Source organism: Oncorhynchus keta, chromosome 17 (assembly GCF_023373465.1).
Source record: "Oncorhynchus keta strain PuntledgeMale-10-30-2019 chromosome 17, Oket_V2, whole genome shotgun sequence".
Lineage (NCBI taxonomy): Eukaryota > Metazoa > Chordata > Actinopteri > Salmoniformes > Salmonidae > Oncorhynchus > Oncorhynchus keta.
In genome coordinates this window covers 57,427,476-57,455,418 of record NC_068437.1, presented here as the reverse complement: position 1 = coordinate 57,455,418, position 27,943 = coordinate 57,427,476, and the positions used below count along the sequence as shown (strand labels likewise).

Below are 27,943 nucleotides of genomic sequence, written 5' to 3'. Positions count from 1 at the left end.
GATAGTCAGAATCTTGTGGTCTGACTGAATTGAAATGGAACTAGCCCCAACTCTCGAATCTCCTGTGACATCATCCCGTCTGATCTATCTGGAGGACCCATCAGTCTTCCCGTCTGATCTATCTGGAGGACCCATCAGTCTTCCCGTCTGATCTATCTGGAGGACCCATCAGTCTTCCCGTCTGATCTATCTGGAGGACCCATCAGTCTTCCCATCTGATCTATCTGGAGGACCCATCAGTCTTCCCATCTGATCTATCTGGAGGACCCATCAGTCCTCCCCTGATCTATCTGGAGGACCCATCAGTCCTCCCTTCTGATCTATCTGGAGGACCCATCAGTCTTCCCATCTGATCTATCTGGAGGACCCATCAGTCCTCCCGTCTGATCTATCTGGAGGACCCGTCAGTCCTCCCATCTGATCTATCTGGAGGACCCGTCAGTCCTCCCCTGATCTATCTGGAGGACCCATCAGTCCTCCCGTCTGATCTATCTGGAGGACCCATCAGTCCTCCCCTGATCTATCTGGAGGACCCATCAGTCCTCCCTGATCTATCTGGAGGACCCATCAGTCCTCCCCTGATCTATCTGGAGGACCCATCAGTCCTCCCTTCTGATCTATCTGGAGGACCCATCAGTCCTCCCCTGATCTATCTGGAGGACCCATCAGTCCTCCCCTGATCTATCTGGAGGACCCATCAGTCCTCCCCTGATCTATCTGAAGGACCCATCAGTCCTCCCTTCTGATCTATCTGGAGGACCCATCAGTCCTCCCATCTGATCTATCTGGAGGACCCATCAGTCCTCCCGTCTGATCTATCTGAAGGACCCATCAGTCCTCCCCTGATCTATCTGGAGGACCCATCAGTCCTCCCGTCTGATCTATCTGGAGGACCCATCAGTCCTCCCGTCTGATCTATCTGGAGGACCCGTCAGGCCTCCCGTCTGATCTATCTGGAGGACCCGTCAGGCCTCCCCTGATCTATCTGGAGGACCCATCAGTCCTCCCCTGATCTATCTGGAGGACCCATCAGTCCTCCAGTCTGATCTATCTGGAGGACCCGTCAGGCCTCCCGTCTGATCTATCTGGAGGACCCATCAGGCCTCCCCTGATCTATCTGGAGGACCCATCAGTCCTCCTGTCTGATCTATCTGGAGGACCCATCAGTCCTCCAGTCTGATCTATCTGGAGGACCCATCAGTCCTCCCATCTGATCTACCTGGAGGACACGTCAGGCCTCCCGTCTGATCTATCTGGAGGACCCATCAGTCCTCCCCTGATCTATCTGGAGGACCCATCAGTCCTCCAGTCTGATCTATCTGGAGGACCCATCAGTCCTCCAGTCTGATCTATCTGGAGGACCCATCAGTCCTCCCGTCTGATCTATCTGGAGGACCCATCAGTCCTCCCCTGATCTATCTGGAGGACCCATCAGTCCTCCCCTGATCTATCTGGAGGACCCATCAGTCCTCCCGTCTGATCTATCTGGAGGACCCATCAGTCCTCCCCTGATCTATCTGGAGGACCCATCAGTCCTCCCTTCTGATCTATCTGGAGGACCCATCAGTCCTCCCGTCTGATCTATCTGGAGGACCCATCAGTCCTCCCGTCTGATCTATCTGGAGGACCCATCAGTCCTCCCGTCTGATCTATCTGGAGGACCCATCAGTCCTCCCCTGATCTATCTGGAGGACCCATCAGTCCTCCCCTGATCTATCTGGAGGACCCGTCAGGCCTCCCGTCTGATCTATCTGGAGGACCCGTCAGGCCTCCCCTGATCTATCTGGAGGACCCATCAGTCCTCCCCTGATCTATCTGGAGGACCCATCAGTCCTCCAGTCTGATCTATCTGGAGGACCCGTCAGGCCTCCCGTCTGATCTATCTGGAGGACCCATCAGGCCTCCCTGATCTATCTGGAGGACCCATCAGTCCTCCTGTCTGATCTATCTGGAGGACCCATCAGTCCTCCAGTCTGATCTATCTGGAGGACCCATCAGTCCTCCCGTCTGATCTATCTGGAGGACCCATCAGTCCTCCTGTCTGATCTATCTGGAGGACCCATCAGTCCTCCCGTCTGATCTATCTGGAGGACCCATCAGTCCTCCCGTCTGATCTATCTGGAGGACCCATCAGTCCTCCAGTCTGATCTATCTGGAGGACCCATCAGGCCTCCCGTCTGATCTATCTGAAGGACCCATCAGTCCTCCCCTGATCTATCTGGAGGACCCATCAGGCCTCCCGTCTGATCTATCTGAAGGACCCATCAGTCCTCCCCTGATCTATCTGGAGGACCCATCAGTCCTCCCCTGATCTATCTGGAGGACCCATCAGTCCTCCCCTGATCTATCTGAAGGACCCATCAGTCCTCCCCGTCTGATCTATCTGGAGGACCCATCAGTCCTCCCGTCTGATCTATCTGGAGGACCCATCAGACCTCCCTGATCTATCTGGAGGACCCATCAGGCCTCCCGTCTGATCTATCTGAATCCCCCATCTGAGGAAGTAGACAACTCTTTGGCATCTAATAGCACAGTGGCAACGCTGCATCCAGCATCAATGATCTACTGTACATAGAAGGCAAATGGAGAACACTCGTCTGAAAGACAGAGCACTAAAGCTTTCAACCAGATATAAAAACGTGTCTTGAAAATGTACAATAAGAATTGTATTCAACTCGATAATTCAATGAGAAATATACATTCTTGACACGTCAGCGAAATGATTCAGAGGACACTTACAATACTGTACGTCTGTTATTTTGCGTGTTCCTACTCTTTCTTTGGTTCTCTGTATCTACAATCATCTGCAAAGCCCTTTTCCACGTAATAAGGCCATTTTAAAGCTTTTAAAGGTACGCCGTACTGCAAATGCCAGTTCAACGTTTAATTTTTAGTTACTTGATCTTACTCAAATAGAGACAGGTGATACAGTATCTAATGCACTTCAATGTTAGAACTATACTGAAGAGGCTCGTCATAAACATTTTTAAAAAAAACGTAAACGCTTTTCCAACCTTACAAAAAAAAAAATAATAATTTCAAAAGGAATTTTCACAAATCTTCAAACTAAATTCAGCCTGTAACTAACTAAACTAAACTAACTATAAACTCCTGCAGGTAAGACGACATGGCTTTGAAATATTTTCAACCTCATTACCCTGAGTCAGGGAAAATAATACTGCACAATATACTCTTAAAACGAGGTAGTAGTATAATACGGTACTTGCACAATATACTGTTATAAATGAGGTAGTACTATATATACAGAGTCAGAGTGAAACTGAGGTAGACAATCAGCAATGAGGAGGGTCACCAACCCTCTGCTTCAATGGACGAAAACAATATACTTCATTATAGAATGTATCATAAACCAATATATTTTTTACATCCTTTTGCACATTCATTGGTGGGTGAGCTTTGGTTTAGGACAGACATTAAGGACTGGTTTCCCGGACAAAGATTAAGTTTAGTTTTGTAAAAAAAAAAAAAAAAAAAAAAAAAAAAAAAAAAAAAGCTCCTTCCAATGTCCAATCTTCACTGAACATGCTTATCATCCCTTTTCACCAATTCATGACAAACCATCATCTGTGTGGTGTTTCTTTCTTTGTTGTGCTAATAGGGGGGTTCTCTTCTACACCGTTCAACCAATCCTGTAAATGTGGAGGAGGAGTTAAGATGGAACGTCGGCTTGTTAACGTCCTAAAGCAGAAGTCTCTCTTTCCAGTTCCCCTGAAAACCGGATGCATCCGGTTGTCTCCGACCCCGCTGAGGTTGGGGTCTAAGAAATCATCCCTAAAGACCTGACACAAAGACAGAAACCAGACAGACTGAAAATAAGATCAAAATGAAACAGGAAAACAACACCATTCATTACAAATATCTTGAGGTAGACCTGAAGCAAACCCATTTCCTCCTTAAAGCTTAAACTTCCTGATTCCTCTATGTAACTGTATGTTCCTTGCCCAAGGACCTATTTCAGGAGGCAAAGAAGCGAGAAAGGTGGGCTGCTTCAACTGAAAATAAGCCGCATTCAGGTTGGGTAACCTATCATCAGGACGAGCCTGCTGACTGGGCCGTGGCCTGGGCAGGATAAACAGCTTCCTCAGCTGAGAGGGAACAGGGATGCTGGACGGTGGCCTGGGCAGGATAAACAGCTTCCTCCGCTGAGAGGGAACAGGGCCGTGAGGGATGCTGGACGGTGGCCTGGGCAGGATAAACAGCTTCCTCCGCTGAGAGGGAACAGGGCCGTGAGGGATGCTGGACGGTGGCCTGGGCAGGATAAACAGCTTCCTCCGCTGAGAGGGAACAGGGCCGTGAGGGATGCTGGACGGTGGCCTGGGCAGGATAAACAGCTTCCTCCGCTGAGAGGGAACAGGGCCGTGAGGATGCTGGACGGTGGCCTGGGCAGGATAAACAGCTTCCTCCGCTGAGAGGGAACAGGGCCGTGAGGGATGCTGGACGGTGGCCTGGGCAGGATAAACAGCTTCCTCCGCTGAGAGGGAACAGGGCCGTGAGGGATGCTGGACGGTGGCCTGGGCAGGATAAACAGCTTCCTCCGCTGAGAGGGAACAGGGCCGTGAGGGATGCTGGACGGTGGCCTGGGCAGGATAAACAGCTTCCTCCGCTGAGAGGGAACAGGGCCGTGAGGGATGCTGGACGGTGGCCTGGGCAGGATAAACAGCTTCCTCAGCCGAGAGGGAACAGGGATGCTGGACGGTGGCCTGGGCAGGATAAACAGCTTCCTCAGCCCAGAGGGAACAGGGATGCTGGACGGTGGCCTGGGCAGGATGCTGGACGGTGGCCTGGGCAGGATAAGCAGCTTCCTCAGCCGAGAGGGAACAGGGATGCTGGACGGTGGCCTGGGCAGGATAAACAGCTTCCTCAGCCGAGAGGGAACAGGGATGCTGGACGGTGGCCTGGGCAGGATAAGCAGCTTCCTCAGCCGAGAGGGAACAGGGATGCTGGACAGTGTCATGACCAGGCTGGTGGAGACCATGGTGGTGACGGTAGGGAGGTCTTGGTGGCGTCACCTCAGATTCCACTTTAAAACCAGGCTTTTCTTCTTCTTCCGTCTCTGGAGTTGGGCTGTCATCCAACTCCGACCTGAAGGACAGAGGCCTGGAGTTACGGCCTGAGGTGGCGGTGGACGAGTTGCTCATCTCATTGCTTATCTCTTCGTTGGAGTAGTGACCAGAGTCTCCTGTGTCCCGACTTCCGTGGCTGGTCTCAGTAGTTCCAGAGCTGCTTCCCTCACGGAAGCCCCCGGAGCTCTCCAAGTCCCCTAGTGGCCCAAACAGGATATGCAGGCTGGAGGGCTGGAGGGCAGGCGCACCTTCCTTCTCCTCGTAACACAGAACGGTCTTCCCTGCCTCGTACAGACGTGCTCTGTTCTCAGCCTAGAGATGAAGGAGAGGAGAGATATTTGTTCGTTTCGTCAATGTATAACAAATGACCAATACTCAATACTGTAAACTCCATGTTGAAGACTGGTATTTTGATAGCAGCAACATGATTTGGTTCGTGTCTGAAGACCGACCTGGCTTGTAGTTCTATTGTATCTCTCCTTCTTAAAAAAGTGCCATCTCTTACTGCGGTTGATACCGCAGACCGGGCCGGCTCCTGTAATCACCAGGTTTGTCCCACCCTGAAAACAGAGAGAGAACCAGATTAGAGACAGATAAAGGCGTAGAGTACATTCAGAAAAGTATTCAGACCCCTTTACACTTTTTCCACATTTTGTTTCGTTACAGCCTTATTCTAAACTAGATTCAATACATTTTAAAAATCCTCAGTAATCTACACACAATACCACATAATGACAAAGCGAAAAACAGATTTTTTTTCTTCAGATTTACATAAGTATTCAGACCCTTTGCTGTGACACATGAAACTGAGCTCAGGTGAATCCTGTTTCCGTTGATCATCCTTGAGATGTTTCTACAACTTGATTGGAGTCCACCTGTGGTAAATTCAGTTGATTGGACATGATTTGGAAAGGCACACACCTGTCTATATAAGGTCCCACAATAGACAGTGCATGTCAGAGCAAAAACCAAGCCATGAGGTCGAAGGACTTGTCAGTAGAGCTCCGAGACAGGATTGTGTCGAGGCACAGATCTGGGGAAGGGTACCAAAAATATTCTGCAGCATTGAAGGTCCCCAAGAACACAGTGGCCTCCATTATTCTGAAATGGAAGAAGTTTAGAACCACCAAGACTCTTCCTAGAGCTATACTGAAGAGGCTCGTCATAAAAATGTAAAAAACGTAAACGCTTTTCCAACCTTACAAAAAACAAACAAATAATTTCAACAAATAATTCCAAAAGGAATTTTCACAAATCTTCAAACTAAATTCAGCCTGTAACTAACTGAGCAATCGGGGAGAAGGGCCTTGGTCAGGGAGGTGACCAAGAACCCGGTGGTCACTCTGACAGAGCTCTAGAGTTAATCCGTGGAGATGGTTGTCCTTCTGGAAGTTTCTCCCATCTCTGCAGCACTCCACCAATCAGACCTTTATGGTAGAGTGGCCAGATGGAAGCCACTCCTCAGTAAAAGGCACATGACAGACCACTTGGAGTTTGCCAAAAGGCACCTAAAGGGCTCTCAGACCATGGAGAAACAAAATTGAAACCAAGATTGAACTATTTGGCCTGAATGCCAAGCGTCACATCTGAAGGAAACCTGGCACCATCCCTACGGTGAAGCATGGTGGTGGCAGCATCATGCTGTGGGGGTGTTTTTCAGCGGCAGGGACTGGGAGACTAGTCAGGATTGAGAGAAAGATGAACAGAACAAAGTGCAGAGAGATCTTTGATGAAAACCTGCTCCAGAGCACTCAGGACCTCAGACTGGGGCGAAGGTTCACCTTCCAACAGGACAAGCACACAGCCAAAAGACAACGCAGGAGTGGCTTCGGGACAAGTCTCTGAAAGTCCGTGAGTGACACAACCAGAGCCCGGACTTGAACCCGATTTAACCCGATTTAATACATTTGCAAAAATAAAATAAAAAAACGTTTTTTTCTTTGTCATTATGGGGTATTGTTTGTAGGTTGATGAGGTTGATAAAATGTAATCCATTTTAGAATAACGCTGTAACCTAACAAAATGTGGGAATAGTGTAAAGGGGTCTGAATACTTTCCCGAAGGCACAGTATATGACATAAATACAGTCTCATACATACACACTCATGGCCTGTGTCTGTGGAGTCATGTCTCACCTTGGCATCAATGAAGTGAGGTGCCATCATGGGCATCAGGGCCTCTATGTTCTCAGCCTGGTGTTCATTGGCCAGGGCCAAACCAGTATGTGGACCATGGGTTCCCTCACCGTTCACTACTTCCATGATCTTACAGATGGAAGATTTCCTATTGGAGCAAAGAGTAGAAGTTAGGGGACAATATGAAATAATATAAAATCATTTGAAGAGAGTTCTTTCAAAAATGGCTGAAGCATTAGAATGAGTAAATGGACTATAGTCTGAGAAGGAGAAGAAGAAACAGAAGAAGAAGAAACAGAAGAAACAGAAGAAGAAGAAACAGAAGAAGAAGAAACAGAAGAAGAAGAAACAGAAGAAACAGAAGAAGAAGAAACAGAAGAAACAGAAGAAGAAGAAACAGAAGAAACAGAAGAAGAAGAAACAGAAGAAACAGAAGAAGAAGAAACAGAAGAAACAGACGACTATTACTAAGATGGACATTGTGTAAATACCTGGATCTGCCTTTGCTGATAAGGATGATGGTACACATCACTATACAGGCCAGAGCGATGCAGACCCCCACGATGATCCCGGTCATGGAATTCTGCTCCGTGTGGTACTGGCCGTCAGAGAACACTGGAAGACATGAGAAATCATGTCACACTGAGTAATCACATCAATTTAATAACTCTACCTACATGTACATATTACCTTGACACCGGTGCCCCCGCACATTGACTCTGTACCGTAATACCCTGTATATAGCCTCCACATTGACTCTGTACCGTAACACCCTGTATATAGCCTCCACATTGACTCTGTACCGTAACACCCTGTATATAGCCTCCACATTGACTCTGTACCAATACCCTGTATTTAGCCTCCACATTGACTCTGTACTGGTACCCCTGTATATAGCCTCCACATTGACTCTGTAACGGTACCCCCTGTATATAGCCTCCACATTGACTCCGTACCGTAATACCCTATATATAGCCTCCACATTGACTCTGTACCGTAATACCATGTATATAGCCTCCACATTGACTCTGTACCGTAATACCCTGTATATAGCCTCCACATTGACTCTGTACCGTAATACCCTGTATATAGCCTCCACATTGACTCTGTACCGTAATACCCTGTATATAGCCTCCACATTGACTCTGTACCAGTGCCCCCTGTATATAGCCTCCACATTGACTCTGTACCGTAATACCCTGTATATAGCCTCCACATTGACTCTGTACCGTAATACCCTGTATATAGCCTCCACATTGACTCTGTACCGTAACACCCTGTATATAGCCTCCACATTGACTCTGTACCGTAACACCCTGTATATAGCCTCCACATTGACTCTGTACCGTAATACCCTGTATATAGCCTCCACACTGACTCTGTACCGTAACACCCTGTATATAGCCTCCACATTGACTCTGTACCGTAATACCCTGTATATAGCCTCCACATTGACTCTGTACCGTAATACCCTGTATATAGCCTCCACATTGACTCTGTACCGTAATACCCTGTATATAGCCTCCACATTGACTCTGTACCGTAATACCCTGTATATAGCCCTACAACCAGGTAAAGTAAGAGACTATATTCTGTTTGTTGTCTCCAACTGTTCAAAGTCCAAGATATGACAGGTCCAATGTCTCTGCAGTCCAACAACACCGACCACTAGCCACAATACTTACTACAACACTCTGCAGTCCAACAACACCGACCACTAGCCACAATACTTACTACAACACTCTGCAGTCCAACAACACCGACCACTAGCCACAATACTTACTACAACACTCTGCAGTCCAACAACACCGACCACTAGCCACAATACTTACTACAACACTCTGCAGTCCAACAACACCGACCACTAGCCACAATACTTACTACAACACTCTGCAGTCCAACAACACCGACCACTAGCCACAATACTTACTACAACACTCTGCAGTCCAACAACACCGACCACTAGCCACAATACTTACTACAACACTCTGCAGTCCAACAACACTGACCACTAGCCACAATACTTACTACAACACTCTGCAGTCCAACAACACTGACCACTAGCCACAATACTTACGACAATACTCTGCAGTCCAACAACACCGACCACTAGCCACAATACTTACTACAACACTCTGCAGTCCAACAACACTGACCACTAGCCACAATACTTACTACAACACTCTGCAGTCCAACAACACTGACCACTAGCCACAATACTTACTACAACACTCTGCAGTCCAACAACACCGACCACTAGCCACAATACTTACTACAACACTCTCCAGTCCAACAACACTGACCACTAGCCACAATACTTACTACAACACTCTGCAGTCCAACAACACCGACCACTAGCCACAATACTTACTACAACACTCTGCAGTCCAACAACACCGACCACTAGCCACAATACTTACTACAACACTCTGCAGTCCAACAACACTGACCACTAGCCACAATACTTACTACAACACTCTGCAGTCCAACAACACTGCGACAACACTCTCCAGTCCAACAACACTCTCCAGTCCAACAACACTGTGATAACACTCTCCAGTCCAACAACACTACGACAATACTAACGACAACACTCTCCAGTCCAACAACACTACGACAATACTAACGACAACACTCTCCAGTCCAACAACACTACGACAATACTAACGACAACACTCTCCAGTCCAACAACACTACGACATAACTAACCTGTGGTGTCTGAGGAGGAGCCGCTGCCTGAGTGCCTGGGGCTCTTCCCTCGATGTCTAGACCCAGGCCCCAGGGCCAGCTCCACAGTAGTAGAGAAGGGCCCGTCTCCCACCTGGTTGGAGGCAGAGATCTTCACCAGGTAGACGTTACCAGGCTCCAGACGCTCCAGCAGGGCCATGGTGTTACTTCCTGTAGGGACAGCAGACAGGTTTTTAGAGCGGACTGGAGTAGAATGCATCATAACACAGCCATTCCCAAAACCCCAGACACAAATCTTGGACTGGTCAGATACGTCAGAAAGGTTTAAATCTGCACTCAACGGACTCAAACAGTAGCTACAACACTCTGCTCTCAAAGCTTCTGCCCAAGCCTGTCTCCAGACCCTCCCCTTCCAAAAGGTCCACCTGTGTTTACAATTCCTCTGTAATATCTGGTTGTCTAACCATATCACTCATCCTCCCTCTGCAATATCTGCCAGTATCTAGCTGTTCCACGCACCCTCCACCTGCAGTATCTGGCTGTCTAACCATCACATTCATCCTCCCTCTGCAGTATCTGCCAGTATCTAGCTGTTGCACGCATCCCCTCTGCAGTATCTGGCTGTTCCACTCACCTTCCCTCTGTAGTATATTCTGGTATCTAGCTGTTCCACTCACCCTCCCTCTGTAGTATATTCCGGTATCTAGCTGTTCCACTCACCCTCCCTCTGTAGTATATTCTGGTATCTAGCTGTTCCACTCACCCTCCTTCTGCAGTGTCTGGCTGATCCACTCACCCTCCCTCTGTAGTATCTTCCAGTATCTAGCTGTTCCACTCACCCTCCCTCTGTAGTATATTCTGGTATCTAGCTGTTCCACTCACCCTCCCTCTGTAGTATATTCTGGTATCTAGCTGTTCCACTCACCCTCCCTCTGTAGTATATTCTGGTATCTAGCTGTTCCACTCACCCTCCCTCTGTAGTATATTCTGGTATCTAGCTGTTCCACTCACCCTCCCTCTGTAGTATATTCTGGTATCTAGCTGTTCCACTCACCCTCCCTCTGTAGTATATTCCGGTATCTAGCTGTTCCACTCACCCTCCATCTGCAGTGTCTGGCTGATCCACTCACCCTCCCTCTGTAGTATCTTCCAGTATCTAGCTGTTCCACTCACCCTCCCTCTGCAGTGTCTGCCAGTATCTAGCTGTTCCACTCACCCTCCTTCTGCAGTGTCTGGCTGTTCCACTCACCCTCCATCTGCAGTGTCTGCAAGTATCTAGCTGTTCCACTCACCCTCCTCTGCAGTGTCTGCTAGTATCTAGCTGTTCCACTCACCTCCTTCTGCAGTGTCTGCCAGTATCTAGCTGTTCCACTCACCCTCCCTCTGCAGTGTCTGCCAGTATCTAGCTGTTCCACTCACCCTCCCTCTGCAGTGTCTGCTAGTATCTAGCTGTTCCACTCACCCTCCCTCTGCAGTGTCTGCTAGTATCTAGCTGTTCCACTCACCCTCCCTCTGCAGTGTCTGCCAGTATCTAGCTGTTCCACTCACCCTCCCTCTGCAGTGTCTGCCAGTATCTAGCTGTTCCACTCACCCTCCCTCTGTAGTATATTCTGGTATCTAGCTGTTCCACTCACCCTCCCTCTGTAGTATATTCCGGTATCTAGCTGTTCCACTCACCCTCCCTCTGTAGTATATTCCGGTATCTAGCTGTTCCACTCACCCTCCCTCTGTAGTATATTCCGGTATCTAGCTGTTCCACTCACCCTCCCTCTGCAGTGTCTGCCAGTACCTAGCTGTTCCACTCACCCTCCCTCTGCAGTATCTGCCAGTATCTAGCTGTTCCACTCACCCTCCCTCTGCAGTGTCTGCCAGTATCTAGCTGTTCCACTCACCCTCCCTCTGTAGTATATTCTGGTATCTAGCTGTTCCACTCACCCTCCCTCTGTAGTATATTCCGGTATCTAGCTGTTCCACTCACCCTCCCTCTGTAGTATATTCCGGTATCTAGCTGTTCCACTCACCCTCCCTCTGTAGTATATTCCGGTATCTAGCTGTTCCACTCACCCTCCCTCTGCAGTGTCTGCCAGTATCTAGCTGTTCCACTCACCCTCCCTCTGCAGTATATTCTGGTATCTAGCTGTTCCACTCACCCTCCCTCTGTAGTATATTCTGGTATCTAGCTGTTCCACTCACCCTCCCTCTGTAGTATATTCCGGTATCTAGCTGTTCCACTCACCCTCCCTCTGTAGTATATTCCGGTATCTAGCTGTTCCACTCACCCTCCCTCTGCAGTGTCTGCCAGTACCTAGCTGTTCCACTCACCCTCCCTCTGCAGTGTCTGCCAGTATCCGGCCAGCCAGGCCCTCTGTGAGGCGTACAGGATGGTGTAGTGCGTCACTGCCAGGTTGTTTTCCTCTGGTTCCCTCCAGGAAACCAGGGCTGTGCCGTCCTCAATCAGAGACACCCTCACACCTTCGGGAGGGTGGCTGGGAGCTGACGAACAGAAAAGGGTCATTTAAATATCTTAATGAGCTTAAATGTTCTCATTAATTATCATTTAAGCTAATTAAGATATTTAAATGACCCAATCAAAGCCAACTGTACTAGATCTCGGTCCGTCATCTCGTACAGTTGGCTTTGATTGGTGAATGTTATTGTGTGCACAAGGGTTCGCTGGTTGTCGCCCATCTCAAATTAAAATTGTAATTTAAAAAAAGTTTCTTGGTCGCGTCCAAAAAGGTGCTGTTACTAGCTCCAACAGCGCCTAGTAGAATGTCTAGCAAATACAGAATTAATACAAATACAAAACAACAAAATGTCAGAACGAGTCTAACAACCGAGAGTGTGAACGATGTCCGAATACACAATATAAATAAATACCTGTTGTGTTCAGACAGTAGATCACTTGGAAGAAAATGGTATGTACAGTAGTAGGTATATTAGGATGAGCTAGAGTTGAGAATACAGTATATACATATACAGTGAGTCAACAACAGGTGTGACCGGTGTTCTATGTGTTCTATGTGTTCTATGTGTTCTATGTGTTCTATGTGTTCTATCTATATACATGGGGCTTCAGTATCAAGGTGCAGGGCCCGGGAACATCTCAGAGTAAACTGGGAAGGAAGCTGTTGATGTCACTTAAAAAAAAAAAGGTTAAATAAATAGGTCATGAAGGACTCTTTATCCTTGTTATCCTTGGGAAACGTGACATGATACGTCAGTAGAGAAGAAGAGGTTTGTTTACCTGCTGGTAAGGTCCTCTGAAAGACAACCACGCTCCAGGGACTGGCCAGTTGGTCGACATGGAGACGCACCACTAACTCATAGCGAGTGTTGGAGTCCAGGCTCTGTATCAGCACACTCTGGTTGGTACTGACGAGGCGAAAAACAGACATCCCAGAATAAATATTAGCAATCGTGACAGGGTTCAATGAAAAAAATAAATAACAATGTTGCACTTCAGTCTCGTGTCAGAAGAGAAGTAAAAGTGTAAAACTTTTACTAACTTTTAAAACTAAATCACCACATGCAATATCAATTTCCATGATCGGAAAAATGACAATGTAAAAGGACAATAGCATAGTAGTAAAGTAAATAGTAGTAAAGTACACTGCAACATGGTGGTGGTGGGGGGGTTGTGAACAGAGTGCCCCATGGTGGCGGTGGGGTTATGGTATGGGCAGGTATAAAGCTACGGACAACATTTTATCGATGGCAAAACTACCGTGACGAGATTCTGAGCCCCATTTATTTTAAAGGTATCTGTGACCAACAGATGCATATCTGTATTCCCAGTCATGTGAAATCCATAGATTAGGACCTAATGAATGTATTCCCAGTCATGTGAAATCCATAGATTAGGGCCTAATGAATGTATTCCCAGTCATGTGAAATCCATAGATTAGGACCTAATGAATGTATTCCCAGTCATGTGAAATGAATAGATTAGGACCTAATGAATGTATTCCCAGTCATGTGAAATCCATAGATTAGGACCTAATGAATGTATTCCCAGTCATGTGAAATGAATAGATTAGGACCTAATGAATGTATTCCCAGTCATGTGAAATGAATAGATTAGGACCTAATGAATGTATTCCCAGTCATGTGAAATCCATAGATTAGGACCTAATGAATGTATTCCCAGTCATGTGAAATCCATAGATTAGGACCTAATGAATGTATTCCCAGTCATGTGAAATCCATAGATTAGGACCTAATGAATGTATTCCCAGTCATGTGAAATCCATAGATTAGGACCTAATGAATGTATTCCCAGTCATGTGAAATCCATAGATTAGGACCTAATGAATGTATTCCCAGTCATGTGAAATCCATAGATTAGGACCTAATGAATGTATTCCCAGTCATGTGAAATCCATAGATTAGGACCTAATGAATGTATTCCCAGTCATGTGAAATCCATAGATTAGGACCTAATGAATGTATTCCCAGTCATGTGAAATCCATAGATTAGGACCTAATGAATGTATTCCCAGTCATGTGACATCCATAGATTAGGACCTAATGAATGTATTCCCAGTCATGTGACCTCCATAGATTAGGACCTAATGAATGTATTCCCAGTCATGTGTAATCCATAGATTAGGACCTAATGAATGTATTCCCAGTCATGTGAAATCCATAGATTAGGACCTAATGAATGTATTCCCAGTCATGTGAAATCCATAGATTAGGACCTAATGAATGTATTCCCAGTCATGTGAAATCCATAGATTAGGACCTAATGAATGTATTCCCAGTCATGTGAAATCCATAGATTAGGACCTAATGAATGTATTCCCAGTCAGGTGAAATCCATAGATGAGGGCCTAATGAATGTATTCCCAGTCATGTGAAATCCATAGATTAGGACCTAATGAATGTATTCCCAGTCATGTGAAATCCATAGATTAGGACCTAATGAATGTATTCCCAGTCATGTGAAATCCATAGATTAGGACCTAATGAATGTATTCCCAGTCATGTGAAATCCATAGATTAGGGCCTAATGAATGTATTCCCAGTCATGTGAAATCCATAGATTAGGACCTAATGAATGTATTCCCAGTCATGTGAAATCCATAGATTAGGGCCTAATGAATGTATTCCCAGTCATGTGAAATCCATAGATTAGGGCCTAATGAATGTATTCCCAGTCATGTGAAATCCATAGATTAGGGCCTAATGAATGTATTCCCAGTCATGTGAAATCCATAGATTAGGGCCTAATGAATGTATTCCCAGTCATGTGAAATCCATAGATTAGGGCCTAATGAATGTATTCCCAGTCATGTGAAATCCATAGATTAGGTCCTAATGAATGTATTCCCAGTCATGTGAAATCCATAGATTAGGGCCTAATGAATGTATTCCCAGTCATGTGAAATCCATAGATTAGGTCCTAATGAATGTATTCCCAGTCATGTGAAATCCATAGATTAGAATGAATGTATTCCCAGTCATGTGAAATCCATAGATTAGGTCCTAATGAATGTATTCCCAGTCATGTGAAATCCATAGATTAGGGCCTAATGAATGTATTCCCAGTCATGTGAAATCCATAGATTAGGACCTAATGAATGTATTCCCAGTCATGTGAAATCCATAGATTAGGGCCTAATGAATGTATTCCCAGTCATGTGAAATCATAGATTAGAAAATGTATTCCCAGTCATGTGAAATCCATAGATTAGGGCCTAATGAATGTATTCCCAGTCATGTGAAATCCATAGATTAGGGCCAAATGAATGTATTCCCAGTCATGTGAAATCCATAGATTAGGGCCTAATGAATGTATTCCCAGTGATGTGAAATCCATAGATTAGACCTAATGAATGTATTCCCAGTCATGTGTAATCCATAGATTATGGCCTAATGAATGTATTCCCAGTCATGTGAAATCCATAGATTAGGGCCTAATGAATGTATTCCCAGTCATGTGAAATCCATAGATTAGAGCCTAATGAATGTATTCCCAGTCATGTGAAATCCATAGATTAGGACCTAATGAATGTATTCCCAGGCATGTGAAATCCATAGATTAGGACCTAATGAATGTATTCCCAGTCATGTGAAATCCATAGATTAGGCCTAATGAATGTATTCCCAGTCATGTGAAATCCATAGATTAGACCTAATGAATGTATTCCCAGTCATGTGAAATCCATAGATTAGAGCCTAATGAATGTATTCCCAGTCATGTGAAATCCATAGATTAGGACCTAATGAATGTATTCCCAGTCATGTGAAATCCATAGATTAGAGCCTAATGAATGTATTCCCAGTCATGTGAAATCCATAGATTAGGACCTAATGAATGTATTCCCAGGCATGTGAAATCCAATGAATGTATTCCCAGTCATGTGAAATCCATAGATGAATGAATGTATTCCCAGTCATGTGAAATCCATAGATTAGGGCCTAATGAATGTATTCCCAGTCATGTGAAATCCATAGATTAGGTCCTAATGAATGTATTCCCAGTCATGTGAAATCCATAGATTAGGGCCTAAATGTATTCCCAGTCATGTGAAATCCATAGATTAGGACCTAATGAATGTATTCCCAGTCATGTGAAATCCATAGATTAGGGCCTAATGAATGTATTCCCAGTCATGTGAAATCCATAGATTAGGTCCTAATGAATGTATTCCCAGTCATGTGAAATACATAGATTAGGGCCTAATGAATGTATTCCCAGTCATGTGAAATCCATAGATTAGGGCCAAATGAATGTATTCCCAGTCATGTGAAATCCATAGATTAGGGCCTAATGAATGTATTCCCAGTGATGTGAAATCCATAGATTAGGGCCTAATGAATGTATTCCCAGTCATGTGAAATCCATAGATTAGACCTAATGAATGTATTCCCAGTCATGTGAAATCCATAGATTAGGGCCTAATGAATGTATTCCCAGTCATGTGAAATCCATAGATTAGGTCCTAATGAATGTATTCCCAGTCATGTGAAATACATAGATTAGGGCCTAATGAATGTATTCCCAGTCATGAAATCCATAGATTAGGGCCAAATGAATGTATTCCCAGTCATGTGAAATCCATAGATTAGGGCCTAATGAATGTATTCCCAGTGATGTGAAATCCAAGATGAATGAATATTCCCAGTCATGTGAAATCCATAGATTAGGGCCTAATGAATGTATTCCCAGTCATGTGAAATCCATAGATTAGGGTCTAATGAATGTATTCCCAGTCATGTGTAATCCATAGATTAGGGCCAATGAATGTATTCCCAGTCATGTGAAATCCATAGATTAGAGCCTAATGAATGTATTCCCAGTCATGTGAAATCCATAGATTAGGACCTAATGAATGTATTCCCAGGCATGTGAAATCCATAGATTAGGACATAATGAATGTATTCCCAGTCATGTGAAATCCATAGATTAGGACCTAATGAATGTATTCCCAGTCATGTGAAATCCATAGATTAGGACCTAATGAATGTATTCTCAGTCATGTGAAATCATAGATTAGAGCCTAAAATGTATTCCCAGTCATGTGAAATCCATAGATTAGGACCTAATGAATGTATTCCCAGTCATGTGAAATCCATAGATTAGAGCCTAATGAATGTATTCCCAGTCATGTGAAATCCATAGATTAGGACCTAATGAATGTATTCCCAGGCATGTGAAATCCATAGATTAGGGCCTAATGAATGTATTCCCAGTCATGTGAAATCCATAGATTAGGGCCTAATGAATGTATTCCAGTCATGTGAAATCCATAGATTAGGGCCTAATGAATGTATTCCCAGTCATGTGAAATCCATAGATTAGGCCTAATGAATGTATTCCCAGTCATGTGAAATCCATAGATTAGGACCTAATGAATGTATTCCCAGTCATGTGAAATCCATAGATGAGGGCCTAATGAATGTATTCCCAGTCATGTGAAATTAGATTAGGGACCTAATGAATGTATTCCCAGTCATGTGAAATAGGGCCTAATAATGTATTCCCAGTCATGTGAAATCCATAGATTAGGACCTAATGAATGTATTCCCAGTCATGTGAAATCCATAGATTAGGCCTAATGAATGTATTCCCAGTCATGTGAAATCCATAGATTAGGGCCTAATGAATGTATTCCCAGTCATGTGAAATCCATAGATTAGGGCCTAATGAATGTATTCCCAGTCATGTGAAATCCATAGATTAGGGCCTAATGAATGTATTCCCAGTCATGTGAAATCCATAGATTAGGGCCTAATGAATGTATTCCCAGTCATGTGAAATCCATAGATTAGGTCCTAATGAATGTATTCCCAGTCATGTGAAATCCATAGATTAGGGCCTAATGAATGTATTCCCAGTCATGTGAAATCCATAGATTAGGTCCTAATGAATGTATTCCCAGTCATGTGAAATCCATAGATTAGGGCCTAATGAATGTATTCCCAGTCATGTGAAATCCATAGATTAGGTCCTAATGAATGTATTCCCAGTCATGTGAAATCCATAGATTAGGGCCTAATGAATGTATTCCCAGTCATGTGAAATCCATAGATTAGGACCTAATGAATGTATTCCCAGTCATGTGAAATCCATAGATTAGGGCCTAATGAATGTATTCCCAGTCATGTGAAATCCATAGATTAGGTCCTAATGAATGTATTCCCAGTCATGTGAAATCCATAGATTAGGGCCTAATGAATGTATTCCCAGTCATGTGAAATCCATAGATTAGGGCCAAATGAATGTATTCCCAGTCATGTGAAATCCATAGATTAGGGCCTAATGAATGTATTCCCAGTGATGTGAAATCCATAGATTAGGACCTAATGAATGTATTCCCAGTCATGTGTAATGATTATGGCCTAATGAATGTATTCCCAGTCATGTGAAATCCATAGATTAGGGTCTAATGAATGTATTCCCAGTCATGTGTAATCCATAGAATAATGAATGTATTCCCAGTCATGTGAAATCCATAGATTAGAGCCTAATGAATGTATTCCCAGTCATGTGAAATCCATAGATTAGGACCTAATGAATGTATTCCCAGGCATGTGAAATCCATAGATTAGGACCTTGAATGTATTCCCAGTCATGTGAAATCCATAGATTAGGACCTAATGAATGTATTCCCAGTCATGTGAAATCCATAGATTAGGACCTAATGAATGTATTCCCAGTCATGTGAAATCCATAGATTAGAGCCTAATGAATGTATTCCCAGTCATGTGAAATCCATAGATTAGGACCTAATGAATGTATTCCCAGTCATGTGAAATCCATAGATTAGAGCCTAATGAATGTATTCCCAGTCATGTGAAATCCAGATTAGGACAATGAATGTATTCCCAGGCATGAAATCCATAGATTAGGGCCTAATGAATGTATTCCCAGTCATGTGAAATCCATAGATTAGGTCCTAATGAATGTATTCCCAGTCATGTGAAATCCATAGATTAGGGCCTAATGAATGTATTCCCAGTCATGTGAAATCCATAGATTAGGTCCTAATGAATGTATTCCCAGTCATGTCATAGATTAGGGCCTAATGAATGTATTCCCAGTCATGTGAAATCCATAGATTAGGACCTAATGAATGTATTCCCAGTCATGTGAAATCCATAGATTAGGGCCTAATGAATGTATTCCAGTCATGTGAAATCCATAGATTAGGTCCTAATGAATGTATTCCCAGTCATGTGAAATCCATAGATTAGGGCCTAATGAATGTATTCCCAGTCATGTGAAATCCATAGATTAGGGCCAAATGAATGTATTCCCAGTCATGTGAAATCCATAGATTAGGGCCTAATGAATGTATTCCCAGTCATGTGAAATCCATAGATTAGGACCTAATGAATGTATTCCCAGTCATGTGAAATCCATAGATTAGGGCCTAATGAATGTATTCCCAGTCATGTGAAATCCATAGATTAGAGCCTAATGAATGTATTCCCAGTCATGTGAAATCCATAGATTAGGACCTAATGAATGTATTCCCAGTCATGTGAAATCCATAGATTAGGACCTAATGAATGTATTCCCAGTCATGTGAAATCCATAGATTAGGACCTAATGAATGTATTCCCAGTCATGTGAAATCCATAGATTAGGACCTAATGAATGTATTCCCAGTCATGTGAAATCCATAGATTAGGGCCTAATGAATGTATTCCCAGTCATGTGAAATCCATAGATTAGGACCTAATGAATGTATTCCCAGTCATGTGAAATCCATAGATTAGAAATGAATGTATTCCCAGTCATGTGAAATCCATAGATTAGGACCTAATGAATGTATTCCCAGGCATGTGAAATCCATAGATTAGGGCCTAATGAATGTATTCCCAGTCATGTGAAATCCATAGATTAGGTCCTAATGAATGTATTCCCAGTCATGTGAAATCCATAGATTAGGGCCTAATGAATGTATTCCCAGTCATGTGAAATCCATAGATTAGGTCCTAATGAATGTATTCCCAGTCATGTGAAATCCATAGATTAGGGCCTAATGAATGTATTCCCAGTCATGTGAAATCCATAGATTAGGACCTAATGAATGTATTCCCAGTCATGTGAAATCCATAGATTAGGGCCTAATGAATGTATTCCCAGTCATGTGAAATCCATAGATTAGGTCCTAATGAATGTATTCCCAGTCATGTGAAATACATAGATTAGGGCCTAATGAATGTATTCCCAGTCATGTGAAATCCATAGATTAGGGCCAAATGAATGTATTCCCAGTCATGTGAAATCCATAGATTAGGGCCTAATGAATGTATTCCCAGTGATGTGAAATCCATAGATTAGGGCCTAATGAATGTATTCCCAGTCATGTGAAATCCATAGATTAGGACCTAATGAATGTATTCCCAGTCATGTGAAATCCATAGATTAGGGCCTAATGAATGTATTCCCAGTCATGTGAAATCCATAGATTAGGTCCTAATGAATGTATTCCCAGTCATGTGAAATACATAGATTAGGGCCTAATGAATGTATTCCCAGTCATGTGAAATCCATAGATTAGGGCCAAATGAATGTATTCCCAGTCATGTGAAATCCATAGATTAGGGCCTAATGAATGTATTCCCAGTGATGTGAAATCCATAGATTAGGACCTAATGAATGTATTCCCAGTCATGTGTAATCCATAGATTAGGGCCTAATGAATGTATTCCCAGTCATGTGAAATCCATAGATTAGGGTCTAATGAATGTATTCCCAGTCATGTGTAATCCATAGATTAGGGCCTAATGAATGTATTCCCAGTCATGTGAAATCCATAGATTAGAGCCTAATGAATGTATTCCCAGTCATGTGAAATCCATAGATTAGGACCTAATGAATGTATTCCCAGGCATGTGAAATCCATAGATTAGGACATAATGAATGTATTCCCAGTCATGTGAAATCCATAGATTAGGACCTAATGAATGTATTCCCAGTCATGTGAAATCCATAGATTAGGACCTAATGAATGTATTCTCAGTCATGTGAAATCCATAGATTAGAGCCTAATGAATGTATTCCCAGTCATGTGAAATCCATAGATTAGGACCTAATGAATGTATTCCCAGTCATGTGAAATCCATAGATTAGAGCCTAATGAATGTATTCCCAGTCATGTGAAATCCATAGATTAGGACCTAATGAATGTATTCCCAGGCATGTGAAATCCATAGATTAGGGCCTAATGAATGTATTCCCAGTCATGTGAAATCCATAGATTAGGGCCTAATGAATGTATTCCCAGTCATGTGAAATCCATAGATTAGGGCCTAATGAATGTATTCCCAGTCATGTGAAATCCATAGATTAGGGCCTAATGAATGTATTCCCAGTCATGTGAAATCCATAGATTAGGGCCTAATGAATGTATTCCCAGTCATGTGAAATCCATAGATTAGGGCCTAATGAATGTATTCCCAGTCATGTGAAATCCATAGATTAGGGCCTAATGAATGTATTCCCAGTCATGTGAAATCCATAGATTAGGGCCTAATGAATGTATTCCCAGGCATGTGAAATCCATAGATTAGGACCTAATGAATGTATTCCCAGTCATGTGAAATCCATAGATTAGAGCCTAATGAATGTATTCCCAGTCATGTGAAATCCATAGATTAGGACCTAATGAATGTATTCCCAGTCATGTGAAATCCATAGATTAGGGCCTAATGAATGTATTCCCAGTCATGTGAAATCCATAGATTAGGTCCTAATGAATGTATTCCCAGTCATGTGAAATCCATAGATTAGGGCCTAATGAATGTATTCCCAGTCATGTGAAATCCATAGATTAGGGCCTAATGAATGTATTCCCAGTCATGTGAAATCCATAGATTAGGGCCTAATGAATGTATTCCCAGTCATGTGAAATCCATAGATTAGGTCCTAATGAATGTATTCCCAGTCATGTGAAATCCATAGATTAGGGCCTAATGAATGTATTCCCAGTCATGTGAAATCCATAGATTAGGACCTAATGAATGTATTCCCAGTCATGTGAAATCCATAGATTAGGGCCTAATGAATGTATTCCCAGTCATGTGAAATCCATAGATTAGGTCCTAATGAATGTATTCCCAGTCATGTGAAATCCATAGATTAGGGCCTAATGAATGTATTCCCAGTCATGTGAAATCCATAGATTAGGGCCAAATGAATGTATTCCCAGTCATGTGAAATCCATAGATTAGGGCCTAATGAATGTATTCCCAGTGATGTGAAATCCATAGATTAGGACCTAATGAATGTATTCCCAGTCATGTGTAATCCATAGATTAGGGCCTAATGAATGTATTCCCAGTCATGTGAAATCCATAGATTAGGGTCTAATGAATGTATTCCCAGTCATGTGAATCCATAGATTAGGGCCTAATGAATGTATTCCCAGTCATGTGAAATCCATAGATTAGAGCCTAATGAATGTATTCCCAGTCATGTGAAATCCATAGATTAGGACCTAATGAATGTATTCCCAGGCATGTGAAATCCATAGATTAGGACATAATGAATGTATTCCCAGTCATGTGAAATCCATAGATTAGGACCTAATGAATGTATTCCCAGTCATGTGAAATCCATAGATTAGGACCTAATGAATGTATTCTCAGTCATGTGAAATCCATAGATTAGAGCCTAATGAATGTATTCCCAGTCATGTGAAATCCATAGATTAGGACCTAATGAATGTATTCCCAGTCATGTGAAATCCATAGATTAGAGCCTAATGAATGTATTCCCAGTCATGTGAAATCCATAGATTAGGACCTAATGAATGTATTCCCAGGCATGTGAAATCCATAGATTAGGGCCTAATGAATGTATTCCCAGTCATGTGAAATCCATAGATTAGGGCCTAATGAATGTATTCCCAGTCATGTGAAATCCATAGATTAGGGCCTAATGAATGTATTCCCAGTCATGTGAAATCCATAGATTAGGACCTAATGAATGTATTCCCAGTCATGTGAAATCCATAGATTAGGGCCTAATGAATGTATTCCCAGTCATGTGAAATCCATAGATTAGGGCCTAATGAATGTATTCCCAGTCATGTGAAATCCATAGATTAGGGCCTAATGAATGTATTCCCAGTCATGTGAAATCCATAGATTATGGCCAAATGAATTTATTTCAATGGACTGATTTCCTTATGCGAACTGTAACTCAGTAAAATCAATTAAATTGTTGCATTCATATTTTTGTTCAGTATAATAATCTTAGTAGTAAAGTATTCTTCTTGCTCAACAGACTCCAGGATACAGGTATAAACATCATAAGTATCTTGTAGAAGGAGGAGGAAGGGGAGCGTTTCTAAGGTAAACAATAGTATGTTTTGGTAGACAGAAGGGGCTCTTTGGTCAAAGGGTTGAATTGGTCATCAAAAAGAAAAGGAGGACCAAGGCACTCTTCATATAATTCATTATTAATCATTATTATTAATCAATTAATATAATTATTATTGATTAATTATTACAATAATTAATTAATACAAGTATTCATTATTAGTTATTATAATTAGAAACCAGTATAATTATTCATTATTATTAATTAATTATTGTAATTATGAATTATTATTAATCAATCAATATAATTTGTATTGATTAATTATTACAATATACACGTATTAATGATTATAAGTATTAGTTAATATAATTATTAATTATAATTATGAATGATTATTTGTTATAATTATATTTATTAATTATATGAAGAGTGCCTTGGTCCTCTTTTCTTATTGACGATCATAAGTATCTTGTAGATCACGAGCAGTTCTGTTGCAGAACATTGGTCATGAACTCACGTCTGTATGTAGCGTATGGCTGACGCGTTCATCAGGCCCACAGGTGTGCAGCGAGCTGTGTAGCTGACAGCCTTCCGAGAGGCGAAGGCAGGACGGCTCCAACGCAGGTACACCGTTGACGAGCTGTTAGCCACCGCACTCACATGGTCCGGGGCTGGAGGGGAGGCCACCAGGTGATCTCGTACAGCTACAAGACACACCCACACACAGATGGAAAACAAAACAATTTGTCACAAAAAACAAAATAACATTTCCTGTAGAAAATGCGTGCGATTGCTTCAGATCGAAGAAGTCGAAGAAGTATTTTTATGGTAGTGGGAGATGTGTTGAATAGTGGGAGATCCTGTAGAATTCAGGAGGAACAGAAGATGAAACAGATATAAGTGATTTTTCTGTTTCCTTACACACACATCCTGGGGTGCTGAGTGTCTGGTCGGCCTGGTAACCATCTCCTACAAGGCTTAATGCCAACAGTTTCACATGGTACTTCCTCCTTGGGTCTGGAAAACAATAAATGGTAGATTAATAAATAATTTCTGTGGAAATATATATTATATTTTCTGTCTAACTGACCCACATTCGCATTAAAAACATCAGTGCAAACAAAAGACACATCTGAAATGGCCATTATCAGTCAAAACGTAAGAAATAAGAATAAATAAATTAAATAAATGAAAAGTGAACAAAAGTTAGCTTTTTTCAGTTAGCCCCTATGAGCTGGAGGGCAGACGACCTCTTGGTCTTAGCTGACCGTTCCCTACTCACACAGAGTTCAGTGTCTCTCCCCCCTTTTGACTTCAGAACAGCCTTAATTCATCACGGCATGGACTCGACAAGGTGTTGAAAGCGTTCCACAGGGATGCTGGCCACTGTTGACTCTACAAGGTGTTGAAAGTGTTCCACAGGGATGCTGGCCCATGTTGACTCCCAATGCTTCCCACAGTGGTGTCAAGTTGTCTGGATGTCCTTTGGGTGGTGGACCAGTCTTGATACACGGGGGAAACTGATGAGCGTGAAAAACCCAGAAGCGTTGCAGTTCTTGACACAAACTGGTGCGCCTGGCACCTACTACCATACCCCTGTTCAAAGGCACTTCAATATTTTATCATCCTCAGAATGGCACACACACACACCTACTTTTGCGCTTGCTAGATACTTAATGCTAAAATGATTCTATTTACATTATATAGTCGATTTTGACACTAGAATCAATATTTCTGACTCATATGCCGATGCCAGATCGGCCGTTTTCAAAATGAGAAGTTGATTTTTAGGGCCGATCAATCGCTCTTTAAAAATGGTGCAATTCAATTCAGTGACGCACCACACGCTAACCATCTCCTAAATCATGACCTATTTTAGGGGACCGTTAAGGATTTCTTTTATTTCTTGGTGTGAAAGGTTAGGTTCTGGGTATTGACCAGTGGAAAGGGGAGGGGTGGTGTGTGTGTGTGTGTGTGTGTGTGTGTGTCCAGGCCTGTTGTTGTGGTGATGGGGGGGATGAGACCAGGAGGCTTGGTGGGAGTCCTGGGGCTAGGGGCTGGGGTGCGGGGGCCAGAGGCAGCATTCAGCTGCTAGGACCCAAGGCCCCTGGGACAAGGGGGGTTGAGTAGGGTCAGGGGTCAGGGGTCAGGCCAAGATAGAACAGAAAGAATCTGGGCTTCAGGACTGTGGGAGAGGAGAGAGTAGACCACTCTATGACATTTGAAATGTCCTTATTCTTTTGGAACTTCTGTGAGTGTAATGTTTACTGTTCATTATTATTGTTTATTTCACTTATGTATATTATCTACCTCACTTGCTTTGGCAATGTTAACATATGTGTCCCATGCCAATAAAGCCCCTTGAATTGAGTAGAGGAGGGGAGGGGAGGAGCCCCCTTTGTTTCCCCTTGTCGGGACCTTCTGTTCCGCCTGGCCGTCCCTCCAGCCTTCTATCTACCCTCCTCCTGGCCGCCCCTCCAGCCTTCTATCTACCCTCCTCCTGGCCGCCCCTCCAGCCTTCTATCTACCCTCCTCCTGGCCGCCCCTCCAGCCTTCTATCTACCCTCCAGCCTTCTATCTACCCTCCACCTGGCCGCCCCTCCAGCCTTCTATCTACCCTCCTCCTGGCCGCCCCTCCAGCCTTCTATCTACCCTCCTCCTGGCCGCCCCTCCAGCCTTCTATCTACCCTCCACCTGGCCGCCCCTCCAGCCTTCTATCTACCCTCCAGCCTTCTATCTACCCTCCTCCTGGCCCCTCCAGCCTTCTATCTACCCTCCTCCTGGCCGCCCCTCCAGCCTTCTATCTACCCTACTCCTGGCCGCCCCTCCAGCCTTCTATCTACCCTCCAGCCTTCTATCTACCCTCCACCTGGCCGCCCCTCCAGCCTTCTATCTACCCTCCTCCTGGCCGCCCCTCCAGCCTTCTATCTACCCTCCTCCTGGCCGCCCCTCCAGCCTTCTATCTACCCTCCACCTGGCCGCCCCTCCAGCCTTCTATCTACCCTCCAGCCTTCTATCTACCCTCCTCCTGGCCGCCCCTCCAGCCTTCTATCTACCCTCCTCCTGGCCGCCCCTCCAGCCTTCTATCTACCCTCCACCTTGGACAGATATAGTATATACCATAGAAAGGGCTGTCCACTCAAATGACCCTTTCAATTTGGACACATATACACTGAGGGTACAAAACATTAAGAACACCTGCTCTCTCCACGACATAGACTGACCAGGTGAATACAGGTGAAAGCCTGTATTGATCCCTTATTGATGTCACTTGTTAAATCCACTTCAATCAGTGTAGATGAAGGGGAGGAGACGGGTTAAAGTAGGATTTTTAAGCCCTGAGACATTTTTTATTTTTTACCTTTATTAAACTAGGCAAGTCAGTTAAGAACAAATTCTTATTTTCAATGATGGCCTAGGAACAGTGGGTTAACTGCCTGTTCAGGGGCAGAATGACAGATTTATACCTTGTCAGTTCAGGGATTTGAACTTGCAATATTTCGGGTACTAGTCCAACACTCTAACCACTAGGCTACCCTGCCGCCCCATACACATGGATTGTGTATGTGTGCCATTCAGAGGGTGAATGGGCAACACAAAATATTTAAGTGCCTTTGAACGGGGTATGCCAGTAGGTGACAGGTGCACTGGTTTTGAATGTGTCAAGAACTGCAACGCTGCTGGGTTTTTCACGCTCAACAGTTTCCTGTTTTGTATCAAGAATGGTCCACCACCCAAAGGACATCCAGCCAACTTGACACCACTGTGGGAAGCATTGGGATCGACATGGGCCAGCATCCCTGTGGAACGCCTTCGACACCTTGTAAAGTCCAACGCCCTGACGAATTGAGGCTGTTCTGAGGGCAAAGGGGGGGGGGGGGGCAACTCAATATTAAGAAGGTGTTCCTAATGTTTTGTACACTCAGTGTATCGAGAGGGTGTACTGACTGGACAGCCCCTGTCTTTACCCTTCAATTTGGAGGCATATATAGAAAGGATTGCCCACCCTACTGCCACTATCTTACCCTTCAACATATAGGCTAACTTCCTTCTAGATGAATCTATAAACTTCCTTCTAGATAAATCTATAAACTTCCTTCTAGATAAATCTATAAACGTCCTTCTAGATAAATCTATGAACTTCCTTCTCGATGAATCTATAAACTTCCTTCTAGATAAATCTATAAACTTCCTTCTAGATAAATCTATAAACGTCCTAGATGAATCTATAAACGTCCTTCAAGATAAAT

General features: G+C 43.6%; 1 protein-coding gene across 1 annotated transcript in view; it reads right to left on the bottom strand.

Moving 5' to 3' along the window:
• Positions 1-3,914: 3,914 nt before the first annotated feature.
• The window catches only part of LOC118377899 (protogenin B-like), a 57,102-nt gene continuing 33,073 nt past the window's right edge, over positions 3,915-27,943 (bottom strand). The window contains exons 12-20 of the mRNA XM_052467041.1: positions 24,615-24,710; positions 24,211-24,397; positions 13,155-13,282; positions 12,230-12,400; positions 9,929-10,117; positions 7,711-7,834; positions 7,220-7,367; positions 5,537-5,644; positions 3,915-5,396 (exon numbers count right to left, since the gene is read on the bottom strand). Of these exons, the coding sequence (XP_052323001.1) occupies positions 3,915-5,396; positions 5,537-5,644; positions 7,220-7,367; positions 7,711-7,834; positions 9,929-10,117; positions 12,230-12,400; positions 13,155-13,282; positions 24,211-24,397; positions 24,615-24,710 (2,633 nt within the window). The remainder of the gene's footprint in view (positions 5,397-5,536; positions 5,645-7,219; positions 7,368-7,710; positions 7,835-9,928; positions 10,118-12,229; positions 12,401-13,154; positions 13,283-24,210; positions 24,398-24,614; positions 24,711-27,943) is intronic.